General features: G+C 53.9%; 1 protein-coding gene across 2 annotated transcripts; it reads right to left on the reverse strand.

Annotated features, from left to right (window-relative positions):
* Positions 1-9,597: 9,597 nt before the first annotated feature.
* On the reverse strand, positions 9,598-17,128 carry TNFRSF6B (TNF receptor superfamily member 6b). 2 transcript variants are annotated; one of them, XM_027813655.2, is made up of 4 exons: positions 16,737-17,128; positions 15,792-16,170; positions 13,410-13,607; positions 9,598-10,495 (listed from the first exon to the last, which is right to left on the reverse strand). In XM_027813655.2, exons 1-4 carry the CDS (start codon positions 16,776-16,778, stop codon positions 10,224-10,226), a joined length of 891 nt encoding a protein of 296 aa, XP_027669456.1. In that variant the 5' UTR covers positions 16,779-17,128; the 3' UTR covers positions 9,598-10,223. The 2 variants fall into 2 exon arrangements, with proteins under 2 accessions (XP_027669456.1, XP_027669457.1); XM_027813656.2 differs by having other exon boundaries at positions 16,732-17,128.
* Positions 17,129-19,106: the final 1,978 nt, after the last annotated feature.

Genomic DNA, 19,106 nt, shown 5'->3' on the forward strand with positions numbered 1-19,106 from the left:
AAATCTGGTTTGAGTCTATCTCCAGGGAGATGAGAGGCAGCAGAGAGGTGGGCCCTCTCACCAGGACAAAGGGTGGCAGGGAAAGCAGAGCAGGTGCTTTTTCACACTGGAATTTTGTACAAGTTGGAAATCCCACACAAAACATTCCTGGTGTATAACGCATTATTTTGTTTGCTGGACCTCAGGCATTTCCTGCAGCGTCGCCCTTTGTTTATGTTTCTTTGCTTCTGAAGTTCCTTAAGGGCTCTTTTCTGCTCCTCTGATAGAACCAGCTTCTGTGACAATGGCTGGGGGCTTTCCATTAGTTTCTCTCTGCATGCTTAGGCTTTTTTATATACAAAACCACTTCACAAGGACCTAGTCCCAGCTGTCAGTAGTGCTTGCTCTCGTACAGCTTCAGCTGCACAACCGAAATCTGATCACAAGCCTTCAACCGTGCCACTCATTACCTCAGAAGGGAGTGTCGATAACATTTTCTGATGAAAGGAAGAAACAAATTGGTACTAAAACCAGTCAGAACGTCATGTAGGAAAATGCCTGAGGACTGGCGCAGAAAACTTGGACAGCAACATCACTGGGGACAGAATGACCTACATTTCTTCCATAAACTGGGTGCTTGTCAAGTGGCAACAAGGAGAGGAGGAACATTTGCAGAAAATTACTCACTTGTGGAATTCTGTCTGACATTTAAACACGTAAAATCACTTTCTGGAGGCAGGAATCTCCTCATTCCTTCTTGGTTGCACTGCCTTCCCTTAAAGCTGCTGATTCCAAATGAGTGTCCAAATTTCAGCTTTGTTAGCAGTGTCCTCTGTTGAATACCACGTTTCCCACATCCTTTTTTGAGGATGTCTTTGCAGCAGTCTCACCTTTCCCACAACCATGTTGTCACATGCTGTGAGAAGTACTTGTGATGATGAGGCAGTAGGTATATTTGCTTAGGAACTCACAGGATGAAGCATCCTTTCCTTGAAATAAAATCCTTGCTGGATGAATATCTAGTATTTACTAATGCTACTGACTCATGAGCAGTGACTTCTTTTTGAGCATGTCTATAGATGGTACTGGCTTTCCACCATCTGCAGATGTACTACCTAAAACATCTTCCATCCAGTTATCTCTTAACAGCTGCTCCCTGCCTCTGTGGCTGTGACAGGAGCAGGCACACACCGTGGAGGATTCCAGTGCTTAAACTCATCTGCTTAAACCCTTGTTCCTCACGGACAGGATTGTCTGTTGCTGACTGTGTCTGGGATGTGAAGCACAAGCAAGCAGCTATGCACAGCTGTCGCACTCGGTGCTGCCCTGTGAAGGAATTGCCCAGCGGCTGCTGGCCCATGACAAGCACAGCATTACTCAGTAAAAGCTTCATCATTTGAAGTGCATGTCCTTCAGCTGAATGGATGACATTTGGAGGAACTAATTCAAACCTCCAATCCAGTGCAGCCTGAAGGTATCTGTTCAGTGTACACCGTAAGTACTGCTCTGAGGATAAACTGAATTCACTGTAAAATTAAGTGTATCCTTAAATGCTTTCCTATAACAGAAATGTTCAGTTGTTCCTGTTGGGCCCCTACTTGTGTTCCAGTTCAATTCATAGCCAGGAACTCCTCTGCTAATTCTCAGAAGTCAAATAAGTTGATACCATCTCATCTGTATATTTCCTTTAGCTGTTTTTTGACTCATAGTCCCACAAAAAAAAAAAAAAAGGAAAAAAGAAAAAAGTTCTATAGGACAGTCATAAAGAGGAATAAGGAATCTGTTGTTCCCAGAAACTGGTATTACAAATAGCACCTCCTCACTGCCTACCCCTTTAAACAGCAAGTCAGATGAATACAAAATACAGGCAGCCCCTGTATTTTGCAGCGAGATTTTGCTGCATTTTGTGACCGAAGCCCGCTGCTTGTTTAGCTTTTCTATCAGGGGAACAAGATGATCTGTGAGATACCCACGGTTATCCTGCCCTGTTGAAAGATTTTGCCCCTCTGACACAAGCAAGGCTTATTTTCACAAGATATTTGCAGTTAGGCATAATACCCACATATATTGACCGCCACGCTTTGAACAGAAGAGCTTTGCCCTGGAGGTGAAAGCAGTGCAAGCAAAGGCAGCTGGCCAGATGTGGAAGGGGGAAGGACAACTGCCGAATCGAAAGCAACTGATCCCACGCAGCCCCGTCCTCTGCAAGGTTTAAGTTCTCCCGAGTCTGCACCCACATCCTCAGCGTCGTGGAAATTTTGACAGCTCATCTCCATGCCATGAGAAGAGACAGGATCACAGGATAGAGTGCACCACAGACTGAGAGAGACCTAGGAAATGCCCCGCGAGTACAGCTGTTGCACTAAAGGACAGGAGATCTCTGTAAACAAGAGCTGCTGAATCACAGGCTAGGTTGTTCCTGCGTGACATCACATCAGTGCACAACACACGAAAGTGAGTGAAAGAAAAACTGGAGTTTGGTCTTGTGAGACCTGGTTTGTTCTTTCAGGTTGAGAGTCGTGACGTGGGAAATGTACACTCCTTATCTTCCAAGTTTCCCAACTTGTCGTAGTCTTAACTTCTGGGAAGATCAAGAGAAGTCCAATAAATCACGGACCAAGCTCCAGTATCACAGAAGGAAGTACAGAGACAGGTAGACACCAGCATCAGGGAATCTGTATGTTCTGACTGAGGCTGAACAGGCACGTGGGAGCGTGTCCCGGAAGCCAATGTGAGCTCTCCAAACCTTCACCTAGTCCCTTACGCTTCATAGTCAAAAATGCCCTTAAGTCCACATGCCTGAGGCTCAGCAGCAGCACTCAGACCACCCAGCGCACATCCTCGCTGAGCTCGTGTCCTCCTAGCAATAGCTGGGAAGTCGTCATTCCCTGCACTTCCATAGAAAAATGATCGAGTCTCCTGGCTCCAGTCCCCTGGGTTACAGCTAAGTCACAACACAGCTAGAGCTCCTCTGTGCTCAGAGCAGCTGGGAAAGCCCCAGACCGAGCATGGGACACTGCTGGCACCTGGTGTGGTGGCAAGGGACACCACACGGAGCAGCCAGAGCCTTGGTTCTCCCCCACATACGTACAGCACTATAGGGTCTCTGATTTCCAATGCTGCTTAGTCATCTGGGCACAAGCAGGCTGTTCTAGCCCTCTGCCTAAACGCTGTGTTAGATGGAAAATGCCGTTGTTTTTAAAGAGTAAGCAAACAGTTGCTTTGGAAAGACTATTTTATGTTGACCCAGACAATAATACCTAAAGTGCTTGTGGTTCAATGAACAGCGAGGGTGTTGTGTAAGGATATTATAGCTGGAGTCATTGCAAGCTTCCTGACCGTGTTTCCCAGAAAACTGATGTAAGCTAAAGGGCACCAGAAGGTTTACTAATATTTTAATCAAGCTAAGAGGCAGCAGTGGCCAGACCTGAGCATTATAGACCTTGGGAGCAGATTCAGGGGAGCCAAACAATGGCTGAACAAATGGGACAAACAGACTTCTGATGTGACCCTGTGGCTGGATGGATTCCTGTAAGTGACCTTTCAAGCCTCTCGGGGCACAAGCAAGCTTTTCTGTAAGGACAGTTGTCCTCCTGACACTTGCTGGGAAGCAGACGCTGGAAATTAGTAAAAACTATACAGTGTTGGTTTCTGTAACCGCTACAAGAAACTGGATTAATTTCATGCTAGTATTTTACCTCCCTTTTTAACTAGCGATTCGGTGCTACAGCACTGCCTGGACAAGTCTGCTGGGCACTAAATACTCCCAAGTAACTGAATCTACTTTGGGAGGTGGTGGTTGAAAGGTACCGTCACCTGTCCTCGCCCTGCTCAGCGGCAGGCAGCAATCATCTGCTTATTTTGGAACAAGCTTACTGCAAATAGCTCTGAACGCTTGAAATGTGGAACCTAGAAAGCTCACTATATTTTACAAGGGGGAAAGAAGGGCCCTTTGGTGACAGACGGAGGCAGCTGGGCAGTGAGGGAAGGGGTGGGGGGAGCGAGCCCCCAACCGACACTGCGCCCGAGGCCAGGCGCAGCTTGGAAGCGGGGACCCTTTTGCAGCACTTGTAGGGTCATCAGGCTACCAAAGTGTTTGAGCTTCTTTAATAGGAGTAACACTGATGAACCAAAATGTTTCCTTTTCATTAATATTTTTCACTGAGGTTTTCATGTTTTCATTGGAAGGAGTTATTAGTCGGACTCTGGTTTAGATCATCATGGGGCAAAAATTCTCATTTCATTAAAAGACATGAGGAAAAGTGGTTAGGAGGCAGAGTTTCACCTAGCTCTGGCTGGATACAGATCAATGGTTATGAGCCACACCTGGCCCAAGGGCACTTGGTCATCTCCTCACCTGGCATGCTGAACCAGCACCAAACGGGGCCGCCTGGTCCTCACCGCTCAGTTCCGCGTCCGACCAACCCAGGCTGGGAACGGGTCACGTCTGCTGTGCCTCCTCTTGCTCTTTCAGACGTCCTGCTCCCAGGAAGCTCCTTGAACACAGAAGGGAGCAGAAATTCTAAACTGAGGAGGGGTAGAACCGAGGGCAGGGGCACGAGGTGAGACCCCTTAGGAGAAAAGCGTCTCCCTGGTCCCACATGCATAGCCAAAGCGGGTGGCACCGGAGCCCAGCTGGCGTGCTGTGAGAGGACACCTGCCACAGGCAGGGTGACGAAGCTCAATGCCAGCATGCTCACCAGTGACATGGAGCAGGTCAGTGCACCTCAGTAACTGTTTTCTGTAAAAACAGGGATGCAACAACTTCTGCTTCTCCTGCTGGTTTTGAGACTTCACCCCCTGAAGGCTCAGACAGAAACAAATGTGTACGAAGACCTGCAGCAGGGGAGGACTGGGAAATAGCAGCAGGGTGAGAGAAAGCCAGTGCTGCATTGTGGAAGGTCTGGGTCTGGGCTGGCAGCATCACCGGCGCTGCGATACCAGGCAGGGGCTGTGGCAATGGCTTTGTCCTGAGCATCATGGCACCTGCTTCCCTGTCTGAGTCAGGGGTCCTCTCCCAGGTCACATTCTCTGGCGCCCCAGTTCAGGTACCCCTGAGCTGAGCACAGGCTGGTTTGCCCTGCGTGCTTCAGCTCTCTCTGCTCCCGCTCTTAGGCACAACTGAGTTCGTCAGTCTGACCTTGGCTCGCTGGACGCAGCCAGCGCTCTCCAGCTGCAGCCGTGGCACCGGAGGAGGTGGCTCCCATCATTGGGTCACTACAGAAATAGCACGTGCAGCAGCAGGGGATGAGTCTCAGCAGGGAATGCAACACAAGGGATTACAGTCCGAAGTAATGATCATCATTTCTTCTATGATCAGAAGAAAAAAAGATGCATGCCTCCAAAGGAGATAGCATCGGTGCCTCTTTGGAATAGCGATGGATGAATTCGGGTGTGTTAGCGCTTCCGGAGCCCTGCCTCGCAGTGTCGGGAGGGCTCAGCCCGCTGCTGAGTGACATGGGAGGGCAGGGGGCAAAGACCCTCCTAGCAAAACAAACAGTGGGAAAATCTGCAGGCAGAAGGGTGAATTTACCTGTCTTGTGACTAGGTTGTAACCCCAGGGCCAAGGGTGGCTGGAGTCTGTTTCGACAAGCAGGATTATGAGTCTGCACTGGTCACATGCCCCTGCATCCCTCTGCACACCTCGAAAAATCCCCCCTCGGTTTCCTCTCGCGATCCTGGCTCTCCGCACTTGCCATGCTGCAGTGTGAGCCAGCTTGCATGACCTCACCAGAAAAACTCCCGCTGACTCCTTGAATGAATGGTAATCACACCTGCCCCGTTTCAAACCCTCGGGTGCTGGGCCAGCACACACGCTGTTCTCATTGCACTGAAGCGTAACGTGTCCAAACTGCTCTCGCGGGAGCATGTCGGCTCCTGCCGATGGTGGTTTCGTGGTTTTGAGGACCCGCTGCCACCCTGAGTCATTGCCACACCTGGCTGCCGTGAGCGGCGTCAGAGTCAGGCCGTGGCACAGGCGTAATGTGGCCGTGCCTCAACAGCTTAAATAAACTAGTTATTTTGGGGGTGTTTTTTCCCCTTATCTTAAGGATTTAACAGCACAGGGAAGCCCAACCCAAGAACAGCATGGGCTTGGTCTTTTTATGTAGTGCTCATAGCATTTGGGAAAATTACCTTCTGTGAAGTAAATATGTGTCATCCCCAGGACAGAGCCACATCCACATTTAAACGTTACTATGTACTTGTCGTTAGACACAGCTTATAAAGAAAGCAGCCATTTAAATTACCAGGAAGAAACTCGCACTGCTGACCGTTCCTCTTCTCTCTCCAGGCTTCGGAAACTTCAGTGAAAACCAAACGGGGTTTTTATCTTCTGAAGTTATTTCACCTTTTCAGCTAATTAAGCTGATGATCTACCCGAGGTTGGTCTGTGACCGCCTGCTATGGTCTGAGTGCGAGGCACCGGTGTGGAGCAGGGGAGGCGGGCAGGGAGGGCTGGGGCCAGCACCGCGGGGCTCATGCAGGCTTTTCCAGCAAAGCCCATTTCCTGGAAGCTGGGTGGGACTCGTGCTGGGGTGTTTGGACTCTGTTATAAAGGTCAATATTTACCAGAAAGATCCCCTACTGTCACACTGTCTGCAAGCCCACGCAGAGAAGCTTTGCTGTGCAGAAACTCCGACTAACTTGGCGTGAGGCGAGGGCGGGCTACAGCCAGAGGGAGACCTGGGGAGAGGGCTCGCACGGCTGAGAAACAGCCTGCAAACAGCACCGCTGCCCAAAACGCCACCTGCCTGGAAGGCGGCATCCCAAAGGGATGCTCCAACCTGCCTGTTGCTGGGCAGCACCCAAATGCGCACCGAGCCACCACCGGGTCTGAGCATGATAACAACACACGGTGCTCACGAGACATCCTGGAAGAACAAGCCATGCTGGCAGCACGGGGCTGGGAAGCTGCTGGGTGGTGCAGGGCATCGCCTGCCTTCCCAGACCCTCGGTCCTGGTTGCACTGGCCGGCGGCTGGGGGAACCTGGCAGTGCAGAGCCCACCTGGCACAGGCTGGGTGATCCCGTTACTGTAACCATCCTCTCCTGCTCCGGTGAGCTGAGGTCTGTGGTCCCCACTGTGCTGTGGCATAGCACACAGGTGACAGACACCCATCATCGGACATGATCGGCCCCTGCTCAGTGCTGGGGGGCCACAGGGGCTCAGCAAAGCATCACTTCTCAGGAGGATGGGAAGGAGCCAGGCGTCTCTCCCCACCCCTGTACCACCTGCACATGGGGGTGTTTGACCCCTCGGAGTCACGGCAGTGGGACACAAACTCTTGCAAACCTGTGGGCTGGAGGAAGCCTACAACAGCATCTGCTGCGTTTGCTCTGTGTGAAGGGACAAAGGATCGGTGCAGGCTGACATCCAGATGGGACAGAGCACTCGCGATATCAACTAAAGCCTCCAAAACAAACCCAAAACCCAACCCCAGCGCCCCTCTTATGCACTGGCATTCAGCAGGAAAGATGTTTCCTGGGCTCTTCTCCAGGCCAGGGCAAGCACAGCAGGGAGGACATGTGCTGGGAGGAGCAGGGGATCACGGCCCCATCCATGTTTATCAGCTGGTGGGCTCTGGCATCGCTCAGTGTGTAGACACGGAGAGCTGAGCCCAGGACTGAGCACGGCTGAGCCACAGCTGCTCTGCCAGTGCCTGGTGGGATCCGGACTCCCACGGAGCCCCCCACCACGTCACAGCCACGAGCAGCTGCTGGTGGGCAGCCACGGCTCAGCCAGGAGCCTGGGGGCTGCAGCTGGCTGCCTGTGGGTTTGCTTGCACCACTGGTGGAGCCCCCAGCCCACCCCCCAGCTCTTGCCTTGCTGGTGAGAAGGGCAACGAGCTCCAAGGACAACACGAGGCATCGCGAGACCCCAAGCTCAGCCGCAGTACCCCAAGGGCACTTCCATCTCAGGGCTGAGGGCTTTTATCACAAAAAATACACAAAAAAGGCACCTCTTTTCTTTGGAAAAATCACCCAACTAAACCAGCGTCCAAGATAATGACTATCAGATTCTTGCCGATAATATTCTCCTTTTGACTCCTTCCCCCTGCTGACTCTCATGGTGAATACATGTTTGAAGAAGCCAGGGTGATACGGACAAAGCACAGGAGGCAGCTCCCACACTATCAACCCCCCGTTCCCATTCTCCTTTAGACCAAGGGCACCAAATCCTTAGCGCAGCACCAGGACTAACTGCAGCGCAGCCAGGACGGGAATCCCCTGTGGAGCCGCAGCCAACGCCGGAGGCTCCGGCTGCTCCAGCCTTCGACCTGCCAGTGCTGGGTGCCCTGCCTCGCACGCTGCCTCGCGGAAAAGTGCTGCGCTGCAGCAGTGCTTTGTTTCTCACGTTACTCTGACGGAAACCCTCTTTGTCCATGGCTCATGGACTGTGCCATCGGCGCTTTCCTACTGGCAAGGGGCTCGGAGTAAATCATGCCTGGGGATGGAGCTGCAGCCCCCTGGAATAAAGCAGCTCACTAGGGCTGAGATTAGACAGTTATCAGTGATAACTGAGTGATAACAGCGATAACTGAGCCTTGGAAAGGGGAGTTACGGCCCCTTGTGCAGCCCCCCTGTAGGATTTCAAGGCCAGGCTTGGCAAAGCTGCGCAGGGGCTGCCAGGATCAGTCTGGCTCGGTGCAGGGGTGGGAGCGAGAGGTCCCCTCTCCTGCTTTTGAGCCATTTGCTTCTCTTTGTCCCTGGCTGAACTGACCCAGGACAACATCAGCATCACTGAACGGCTTCATTGCTGAGCCCCAAACTGGGGTGAGACGGTTGCAAGTCTGGGATGCCCAGCTGCGAGTCTGCAGCGCCAGGCTGGTGTGAGCAGGCACACAGGGGCTCTGGAGCAGCAAAAGGGCAAGTGGTGCTGCAGGGCCAGCCCTGCCCATCCAGCCTGGCCGGGGTGAACAGCTCATTATTGCAGCAGGGATAGCCCAGGATGTGTCTGTGGGCAGCAAGGGGAGGTCAAATTTCCCTCCTGTACTTGGTTATGCCAGATTTCCTCTCATGAAGGAAGGGTGGGGGCACTTCCACGTAGCACATGTTCTCAGAGTGCTTTTAACAGCTCCTCGGTGGGGGGAAATATTCCTCTTTTGAACCACAAACTATTCCTGGCGAGCTATAAAAAAGCCTAACTCATCCAAGGCAGAAAATGTAGGCTCTGTGTCATCATTGCCACAGGCTGGAAAATGCCTGAGAGTGTCACTTATCGACTTCCCTAAGTGGCACCTACAAGGTTTAAAACCAGCCCTGCCTGCAGTCAGCAGGAGCGCCCACAGGCACAGCTCTTGGCTGACGAAGCACCTCTTCATTTGCTGCAGCGTCTGCTCAGGTCTGGGGACAGACCAGAGTCTCAGGGTGACACAGTTGGGTCAACCCAAGAGATGTGACCTTCACTCTGGCTGTGTGGGCAGCAAATCCCAGCGCAGACAGGCAACACCCCGCTCGCCCGCAGCCGTTGTGTCGTGTGGGTGGCTGACGTGTGATGGTGGGGTGAAGCACGTGCAAAAACTGGGCAAGGGTAAGTGGAGTCAGATGTTGGTCTGGGACTTGCAACACTACCTTTCTCCTCCAAATGAGATTAGGAAAGGACTCTGGTGACAGGAAGTTGTATAATAAAATAACATCTTTTGTTTCTTTAGAAAACATCTCTCACAAATGATACAAAACCAGGTAGTTTAGAAATAAATCTAAAGCCAGCTGCAACGGTGACTTCAGGGGCATCCTTCACCCCACGTGTCTCAGCAGGAAACGCCTTTCTCAAAACAAAAGTGTGCTAACAAACGCAAGGGAATCCTCTGAAATACTGTTAAATAACTAAAAAACCAACCCCAGCAAAACCAAACCCACACAGTTTAAAACAAAGCCAGACAGTTTTCTAAAAGGAGGGAGCTGGGTTCTTCCCCAGAAAAAAAATGACGCTGGCCACATGTTTCTCTTCTGATAACATATTGACCTTTGTGTCCGCTGTACATCAGCAGCCCAGCACCCAGCGAGCTGCCAGGAGCCGGCCCGGCCACTGGCGCAGGGATGCTGCTGCCCACTGCATCCCACCCAGAGGCAGCGACCCAGCCGCACCCGAGTGGGACCCACCACATCTGCCCCCGCACGGCTTAACTCTGACCCATCGCTCATCTCTAATGCTTCAAGTTAGGTTTAGAAAGATTAATAAATTAATCAAGCCACAGAAGAAAAAACAAACCAAAAACCACCCGAAAAGTTCACTTTGTGTTCTCATTGCAGGAGGAAGCGCTGGCGGACCTTCTCCTCGATGGAGTGCAGCTTGGTGGCTCGCAGGGCGACCAGCAGCTGCCTGCTGACCTCATAGTGATCCCCTTTCAGGTTGGTGAGGAAAGCCCTGAACTTCTCCTGGCTGGCTGCCTTGCTCCCCAGCGCCTGCTTCTTCGGCGAGCGCTCCAGGATTTGCTGCAGGCGCTTCAGCTTTCGGGGGGGGATGTTCTGGTACGCCACAAAATCAATCATGGCTTGCTCACACTCGTCGTCTCCTAGAGCCGGTGGGAGAAAACCGCCCAGAGGTTAGAGGAAAGGTGACCATGGGACATCAGGAAAGCAGGTCACAGCCCTACCGAGCCTCTCCATGTGACATCTGCACAGAGGGGTGGTTGATGCCCCATCCCTGGAAACATTCAAGGTCAGGTGGGACGAGGCCCTGAGCAACCCGGTTGAGTTGAAGATGTCCCCGCTCATTGCGGGGGGGATGGACGTTAAGGTCCCTTCCAATCCAAACTATTCTATGATTTTATGACATTGTCCTCACCTGGGCACTGCTCTCGGGCCACAGCTCGGGCCGGGGGTCCCAGCCCAGTGAGCCTGATGGGAAACCTCTCACAAGCCATCTTCCAGAGTGGCGAGGGCATTTTAGCTCTCACATGGCCACGCACATCCATGACCAGGAGCTGGGGGCCACCTGCCCAGCTCTGCCCACGCACGGCGCCCAGGCAGAGCACCGGTCCCTGCCCAAGGATGCGGCAGCGTTTGCCTTGCGGTGGGCACATCCTTTGCCTAAGGGGGAAGGGAGGCCAGCCGGCTGGCGCTACCGGCTGGTGGTGGTGGCACAAGCAGGTCAGAGTAAGCATTTTGCAAGTGGAAAAAGCGAGGTTGGAAGGAAGAAGGGAGGAAAGCACCAGATACAGCATTGCTAACTGGCCAGCTAACTGCCCTGCAAGGCTGGGTCCAGCCCTCACCGCAGGCTGAATTTTCCAGCAGCAGCCCATCCTATAGGGAGCAGTTAGAAAACAATGGTTAAAACTTCCTGTCATTTTGAAAAACAATAAATATACCTTTCCCATATTCCTCCCTATCAGGGAGTAGAAAAAGAGGGAAACTCCAGAAAAATCTGAAGTAGTTGCAGTAAATATTTACACATGTTATTTTTCCTGAAAGTTTTTTTTGTTTTCCCATGCAGATTTTCACCTTTTGGGACAGGACCAGCTTCAAGCACAGCCCGGATCAGGACTTTTGGACAGACCTCATCCCAGCTGGTTAAAGCACTGCTGGAGTACATCCAGCCTAAGGAATGAAATCAGAAAGAATTTTCAAGACTCCAAGGTCAAACGATTACTCAAACAGGGAGAGACTAGCCCAGTTTCACACCACGGTAAACTGGGACGGTTTCACCGGTTATCATGGGGTGGGTCAGGCTCCCTTGCCCAGTCTCCATCCCTTGGAGGTTTTACTGAGTTGCTCCGCTGCTGCCATCGCCACAGCCGGCAGGTGCCTGCACGCCTCCCCTGTGAGATCATGACGAGCTGGAGTTAAAAACCCCTCTGGGCTCCACTGGGCGCCTCTCGCTCTATAAATAGCTGAAAGGCCGGTCTCGCCGGGGGTGTCGTTGCCTTCCGAGCGGCAGCACACGTGTGTGCTCTCATCTGGCCACCCCCTCTCCCTGGGACCGTGTCCCACTGATGACAGAACTTTCCATCCCCTCGTGCTGGCAGGATCACGCTCCTGGCAGGGAGCTGGTGCGTGAGTCAGGCTATGTGAAGGAGAAATGCAAAATGCCCTGCGCTGGAGGCACCAGGGGAGGGAAAGGCAAGAGCTCCTCATGCACGCTGCCGGGGAAAACAGCCTCCTCACTCCATCGCCGTGGAGAAGGAGATTTTATTTCTATCTATTTTATTTCTATCTATCTATCTTTCTATCAAGCACCATCTTGATGGAAGAAAGACTTTTTTTTTTTTTTTTTTTTTTAATACTGGAACAACCTCCCCAGGGATGCAGTGGAGACCCCATCGTGGGAGGTTTCCGGCTTATGGCTGGGCATGGTGCTGGGTAACCTCACCCAGGTTCCCCTTCCCATAAACGGTTGGGCCAGATGAATTTTCAAAGTCCCTTCCAGCCTGGGCTGTTCTATGGCTCTGTGACTGGGGTTTGGTTGGTTGGTTGGTTGAAGTTCAAGGGTGCAGGTTCACTGCCACCCAGATCAGTCACATTGAATTTTTCTCCTGTGTATATTGGCTGGATGCTCAGGGTAGAGCAGGTGGCTGGAACCAGCTGCCTGCCGCACTGCGGCTGGTGTCAGGCCCTTGAGATGGTCTTCAGTCTTTCTCATTCCCAGATCGGTTGGGTTGCGTGTTACAAAGCAGCCCTGGCACCAGCCCATCATCTCCCCTGCTCCTTTGCCCTGTGCTTTTTCCACGACAGATGATCCCTGAGGTCCCTTCCAATGTGGTGTTCTGTGATCCTATGAGCTGTGCCCGCTGGCGGCTCCTGCCAAGCCCCTGCCAAGCTCAGCGCTGTATTTGCACTATCACTGTGACACAGTTGACACCTGTTTCTACTTTTTCACCTAACAGGTCAAACCCTTACTCTCAGGTGATGAGCCTTGGCCTCTGCTCCGTTCAACCTGCACGGTACAAGGTTGCGGCTCCAATGAAAGCTTCCTGGAAAACAGGCTGAAAGCCCGGGAGAAGCGAGCGCAGGAGGCATGCCAGGAGCCTGGCTGGGTGGCTCAGCCCTTCACGTTGCATCTGCTAACTTGATTACCAGCTACTGATTATCACCGTGAGCTATCAGTTACAGCCGAACGGCTGCCAAAACTGTCCTTGTGTGCTGCTATCCCCCAGTTATCCCATGCCCTTGTAGAAACTACCCCAGGATTTCACTGCCAGCTCTTTGTTCTGTCTGAGCAAGGAGCCTGCACGGGCTCTGGCTGAGCGGTGCTCGCTGATTAAGCCCTGCACCCTGCCCTTGCCCTACAAGACTGACCCTGGAGGGGGAGGCAGGCAGACAGGCTATTTATCCACAATTATAATTAATTATGGATAGCTCTGTTCTTTTACAAGCTATTTCACCTCATTTTGCATCTAAGTAGGAAAAAGTCACCAGAAGGGTCGCTCTCACCCTGGCAGCATCATGGTACCAGCATCCTCCCGCTCTGCCCACGGAGCTGCAGCTCACCTGGTTCCTGTGTGCTGTTCCTCCTCCATGGCGCGCAGGAGGTGCAGAGGGTGTCGTGGTACTGGTTGCCCTGCACGTTGGTCACCTTCCCCTGCTGCTCGCAGTCCTGGTGCGGCTGGCACGGCTTGGTGCTGGAGTTGGAGGAAGAGAAGAAGCCGCGAGGGCAGGCGCGGCACTGGGTGTCCTCAAAGGGGGTACCTGCGCACGGGGAGGCAAGGGGACCATCAGCTGCAGTGACAAGCTGGCAAGGGGGCAGGAGCTGGGGACAATGCTGGCAGAGCAGAGAGTGCCAGACACCGTCTGAGGGTGAGGGTGATGTTTTGGAAACGATCACTGCCTGCAGCTCCCCTGGGAAGCATGTGTCTTCTTGTAGGACGAACAGCAATGCTTTCCCCGGTCATCTCCCAAACTGAAGCGTTTGGCACATGCTGATAAATTGCCACCAGCCTCCAGACACAAGAGGAGATCTCATCTGCTACTGAAAAAAGGCCACCTCCTGAGTAGGAGACACGAGCCAAGCTGGGATGATGGCTAAGCTGGGTGCCAAACCAGCCCTTTGATTCAGAGCGGAGTCAGGAGGCTCCTGGCCAAGTGAAAGTAAAAGTCACTGAGAAGGTGAAAGCAACGCTCGCTTCTGCAGTGCTGCAGCTTCCCCACCCCGGCTCCGGGCCAGACCTGTCGCTGTTTCACAGGGACAGTGCCACACGAGTGAGATTGCACCGGGCTGTCTCACACGTTGCCGGGGAGAAGAGGGAATGGCCCTGACGGTAGCAAATTCCACGTGCCTTTCCATCTCCTCTTCACCTGTCCACTTAAGAACGAGCTTTCTGCCTTATCACAACCCACTTTAGGCCATCGCTTTGGCTTTACTGCCAGAAGTCCCAGCCAGCCCGGCTGATGACACCAACACCTGAGCTGGTATTTGCGAATGGGAAATCCAAACTAGCCTGTGTCCCCCGAGGAGCCGCACATGGGCCAAGGCACCTGCCCAGCCCGAAAGGCAGCGAGGTCTGCCCACAGCCCCCGACCACAGGGTCACATCGTCCCCGTCCGCACACAAACGCTCACAGCCCCAGGGCTCTGCCCGCTCGTGCTGGACGCTCGGTCCTTGCTGTGGGGTTCAGACACCTGAGCTGGGGTGCTGTCATTCCCCGCACAAGAAACCATTTGTAACAAGTAAATAATAACAAAAATACCAGCTTCTCCTCAAACGCCCCAGCTTGCTCACATGGCTCATCAGTCCTACAGCCAACAATCCAGCCAAATGTGATGTTTCATTTCAAAGGGCTTTCCCCGCATTGCTTCAAGACCTAGTTCCCCTTTGGCTGCACTACTGCATTTGGTAACTGTCACGTCCTATAGAAAAATTAAACCCCAAACCTCAGCCATCAGCATCAGCTGCAGACAAATTATTTCTCCTCTGGCCCACGAGCCTGGAGCTCTTCTGTGCTGCACATGGGAAGACTTCAAAGCCTCCACACTTCAAAGCATGAAACAAGATAACGCTGTTTTTGCTGATGCTGCCCATGCTGGTTTATTACACCCAGGTGTTGTCTCCAGGCAGAGCCTGGTCCGAGCTGATTCAGGGGAGAGCGAGGCACAAACCTGCTCGTAGGCAACTTGTATTTTTAGAAAGTTTGCACACACACACACACACACAAATGGGGGCAACTAAATGAAAGACCAGGCAAATCTGTGCTAGGGAAACAATGGAAAAAATAAACGTCCCTAAAACCTCTCGTGACTTAAATCTTGCCAGGGACAGAGTCTTGGGCTTGTGAATCTCCCCCAGAGGTAAATCGAAACGAGGCTGATTTTATGGGTCTGGATCCTGTCTACGTATGCCTTTCATGGAGAGGCTGTATTCAAAACAAATTACTCAATAAAAACCGCAGAATGTAACCCCAGAGCTACACACATTCACCAGCCCTGCTCTTAAATCATTAGCGGTGTTTTTCAGTCCAGATAATTAGCATTCCCCACTCCCCCGACTACCTGCCTGGAAGAAGGAGCTGTCAGAGGAGCTGGAGCTGCTCGGACTTTCCCATGAGCTGGGACCCCGGCAGGGCGAGCGGCTGCACGGGGACGCTGGGGCTGCTGCATCCCATCTAAGCGTGGTGCTGGGGGACTGCAAAGGCTTTCAAAGTGAAAGTGGGAGGGAAAACCCAAACAAAGTCAATCCCTGGAGAAGAAGCCAGGAGCAGTTTCAGAGATCGTTAAGGATGGCACTGTGCTGGTGAGCAAAAAGGGAGCTCAGGCTACAGGCAATCATCGGCTGCTGTATCACGCCTCAATTTTTAGCTCCAGTGGAGCTTTTGGGATGTGACAAGAGCCTCAGGAGCATGCACCCCACTGCCACAGCTGCCTGGCTATGGTACTCACCCAGTTTCTCTACACCAGAGCCTGGTGGACACTCAGAGTGCCGGATGCAGAACTCCAACTCCGAGTAGTAGCCCTCCTGGCACTGACAAACGCGGTTGTGGGTGGAATTGCACTGCTGCACCTCCACCTGCTTCTCCTCGCAGATAACGTTACAGTACCGGCACTTCTCCAGGTAGTTCCAGTACTGCGTGTAGTGCAAATCCGGACAGGGTTTGCACACCGTCTGCCTGTCCCTGGTGCAGTGCTGTGCCACAAAGGTCCCCGGCGGGCACTGCTGGCAGGTGAGCTTCTCGTTCGTCACAGCATCCTTCCACTGGTAGGTGGGTTGGGCGCTGCAGCCAAGCTCAGCCAGGAAAAAGAGGAGAGGGGCAAACATCCACTGCAGCAGAGATAGCACAAAGAGCCCTTAGCTCATCCCCTCGCAGAGGCAGAAGCAGCAAATGAGGCTGCTGTGTTAGACAATTTGTTACCTTTCTAGATGCAAGAAATTATTCTTCCACCTCACGCACCCTCCAGCCCCAGAGGTAAAGCAATACAGTGGTACCGGGGACCAGCTGCTGCCCCCCACGTACCTCCCCCCCACTGCCCTCCACTTGCCATCCCAGGTGACAAGCATCCTTCCCAAACGATGCTGCTTGAACCCGTTTTCTGATGCCTTCGGAACCCTGTTTCTCTCTTTAGTACTAAAAGCAGCTCCAGCACATGCCCCTCCTCTCCACCCCATCTGCTTCCCCACCACCTGGGGTAGGAAAGACCTCTGCAGATCAAGAAACAGAGGACAAGTTTTCCAAACCAGCAAGTAAGTAGGCGTGTGCCGTAGGAACTCTAAACTGTTCTGGAAACCCAGCTGCTGGGTACAGGACTGAGGAACCCCGGGCTCTGGCTCAGCCTCCCTTTCCTTTCCGAAGTACGCGCACCCGGCCTCAGGAGCGGACCGTACCTTACCTTGGATGGATGCCTTGAATCCGGCACGTGGCAGGGTAGCATAGCACCGAGGGCTTCCAAGCGCCGTGATCAGAGACCTGGGGGCCAGAGGGTCCCTGGGCGGCGGCTCCTCCCTGTAGCAGCGGTGCCAATCCAGCCGTCCAGCTTCGGAGCAGAAAGAGAAAGCGATAGGTACGGGCTGTCAGGAAAGGGGGACTGCTCATCTGCTTTCCAGAGAGCCCTTCCCCCGAGGGAGGTGCTGGTTCTCCCCAGCCCAGGGGCAGAACCTGACCGAGCCTTACAGCGGCCGCGCTCCTGACGCGCTCGGCGCCCCGACGTGCGTAAGCACCCGGGGGGGGACGGTCACCCCCAGCCCGGCAATAGGTGGGACCCGCGGCCGGGGGGGGGGGGGGGGGGGGGGGGGGGGGGGCGGGGGGGGCAGCGGGAGTGAGCGAGGCGGTGGGGAGCAGCTGAGGCCTCCGTCCCTCCCCAACCCATCCATCCCCGGGGAGCGGCTGCCCTCCTATCCCTCCCCATCCACCGCCCGGGAGCGGCTGCCCGCCCCGCATCCCCGGCACTCACCGCCCCGCGCTGCGCCCTTCCCCTCCCCGGGCAGCATCTTATAGCCCCGGCCCCCAGGAAAGACCGACTCCTCTTGCGCAAGCGGCCCCCGGCCCCCGCCCCCCCCCCCCCCCCGGCCCCCTCCCCCCCGCGCTGCCCCCGCTCCCGCTTTCTGCTTGTGGGGGGCAGGATCAGGCTCCCGGCGCACCTTTACCTGCGCAGAGGAAGGAGGCAGGTGGGATCTGCGCAGCCACAAGCTTTGCCGAGGGGTGTGAGGGCTGGGGTTTATATAAATATGTATATATTTAATTTTTTGGGGCTAGGGAAGGGCAGGGAAATTCCCCCGCGAAGGCGCTGTTCCCTGGCTGTAAACGTTAGACAGCTTCCCCGTACCAGCACTGGTCTCGCACTCTCAGGGGCACAGTCTGTCCCCAGAAATATTCTCGCCGTGGCTCTGAACAGCGAAACCGGCACCGTGGGGCTGTTCCAGCTCCAGGGCACTATGGGACCCCCCCAGTGCTGCGAGGGCAGCAGCCCGCTGGAGCAGCCCAGGGCTCTTGCAGCCAGCTCAGAGCTTCAGCCCCCCCTCCAGCAACACTGAGGACCACGCTAACCCCAACCATAACACCGAAACACTCGGGGTTACCTTTACTGGGATAACGTCCAGCGGCCGAGGGGGCTGGTATTTAAATAGCTTACAGGTGACACTTAGCCCCAAGGGTTGGACCTCAAGGATTTCGGTGGAATGCGAACTCAGCCGGACAGGCACAGGGCTCGGCCGAGCCCTGGGAACGCGTGTCCCAGTGCCTACTCTTCTGCACCGCCCTGGCCAAACACATCAGGCTCGGGTGCTTTGTCCTTCTGCCTCGCCTTGCCAGATTCCCTCTGAAGGCGAGAAAAGTCCAGGGCACCCCTGCAAAGTGCTTTACATGCTGGGAAGGCAGAGGCTGGAGCGGAGGCTCCAGCTGTACCCGCTCCGCCTCCGCACTGAACGCACAGCAGGAAGGAAGAAACCACAGGACGTACCTACTCTTTGGGGTAGGAGCAGGATTGCTCCTGGCTGGGCCCACAAAGAGCACAGCACACACTGTACCTAAACCCCTGCCTCCCCCTTTCCTTCCAGGCACCATCTCACCTAGCAGGAGCTGTGCCACAAGGCAGAGAAGGGGAAAGCTGCAACCAATTCCAAACAGCTAGCCAAAAAAAAAGTTCAGGTTTTTTTCCTTGTTTTTAAACTTCCCAATCAATGCAAGAGAAGAAAACACAGCTACGTACAGATCACCCCCTAACGCACAGAGCACTCAGCTGGGAGCTCTGATGGGTGCTGTACTACACGCCTGTCAATGCAGGACCCCCCCTCGCCCCCCGTACTCAGCAGGGCTCTGCCATCCCTGGCCTGGCATGCTGAGCTAGTGACTAAGAAGAAAACCAGTTGGTAGGTTTTATACCAGTAAAGCACCACCACCTGTACCGCCCTGCAAGACAAAATAGGGACAATACACACCAGGTGGCAAAGCCTCGCTCGCTCTGAACGGAAGCACGTGAGACACCAGTCTGGAAACAGTAGCTGGTCCATAAACACACTGAATGTGCACAACTTGTCAAGCATCGTCACGTGGAGGGTCTTAAAACACCCTCTCACGAGCAATTTTCTGTGGAACTGCTGTTTATAGCTTTGCTGCTCTCAGGTCAGGCTTTGTGGTCTGCTCTGAAGACCTCCAAGGAAGAGGAACCAGCTGCTGCCTCCGAAAGCAGCGGCGCTCGGTACCCTCGCCTGCCCGTGCAGGAGCTCTGAACAAGTTTCCCACCATTGTTTGAGCTGTACAAAAG

This window comes from Falco cherrug, chromosome 10, assembly GCF_023634085.1.
Source record: "Falco cherrug isolate bFalChe1 chromosome 10, bFalChe1.pri, whole genome shotgun sequence".
Taxonomy (NCBI): domain Eukaryota; kingdom Metazoa; phylum Chordata; class Aves; order Falconiformes; family Falconidae; genus Falco; species Falco cherrug.

Excerpts from the sequence above, each read along its gene's own strand:
- TNFRSF6B (XM_027813655.2), bottom strand. The coding sequence starts at position 16,778 with ATGCTACCCTGCCACGTGCCGGATTCAAGGCATCCATCCAAG. Across the intron at positions 16,171-16,736 it reads ATTCAAGGCATCCATCCAAG|TGGATGTTTGCCCCTCTCCT; the intron begins GTAAGGTACGGT and ends TCTCTGCTGCAG. Across the intron at positions 13,608-15,791 it reads CTCTGGTGTAGAGAAACTGG|GTACCCCCTTTGAGGACACC; the intron begins GTGAGTACCATA and ends CCCCGTGCGCAG.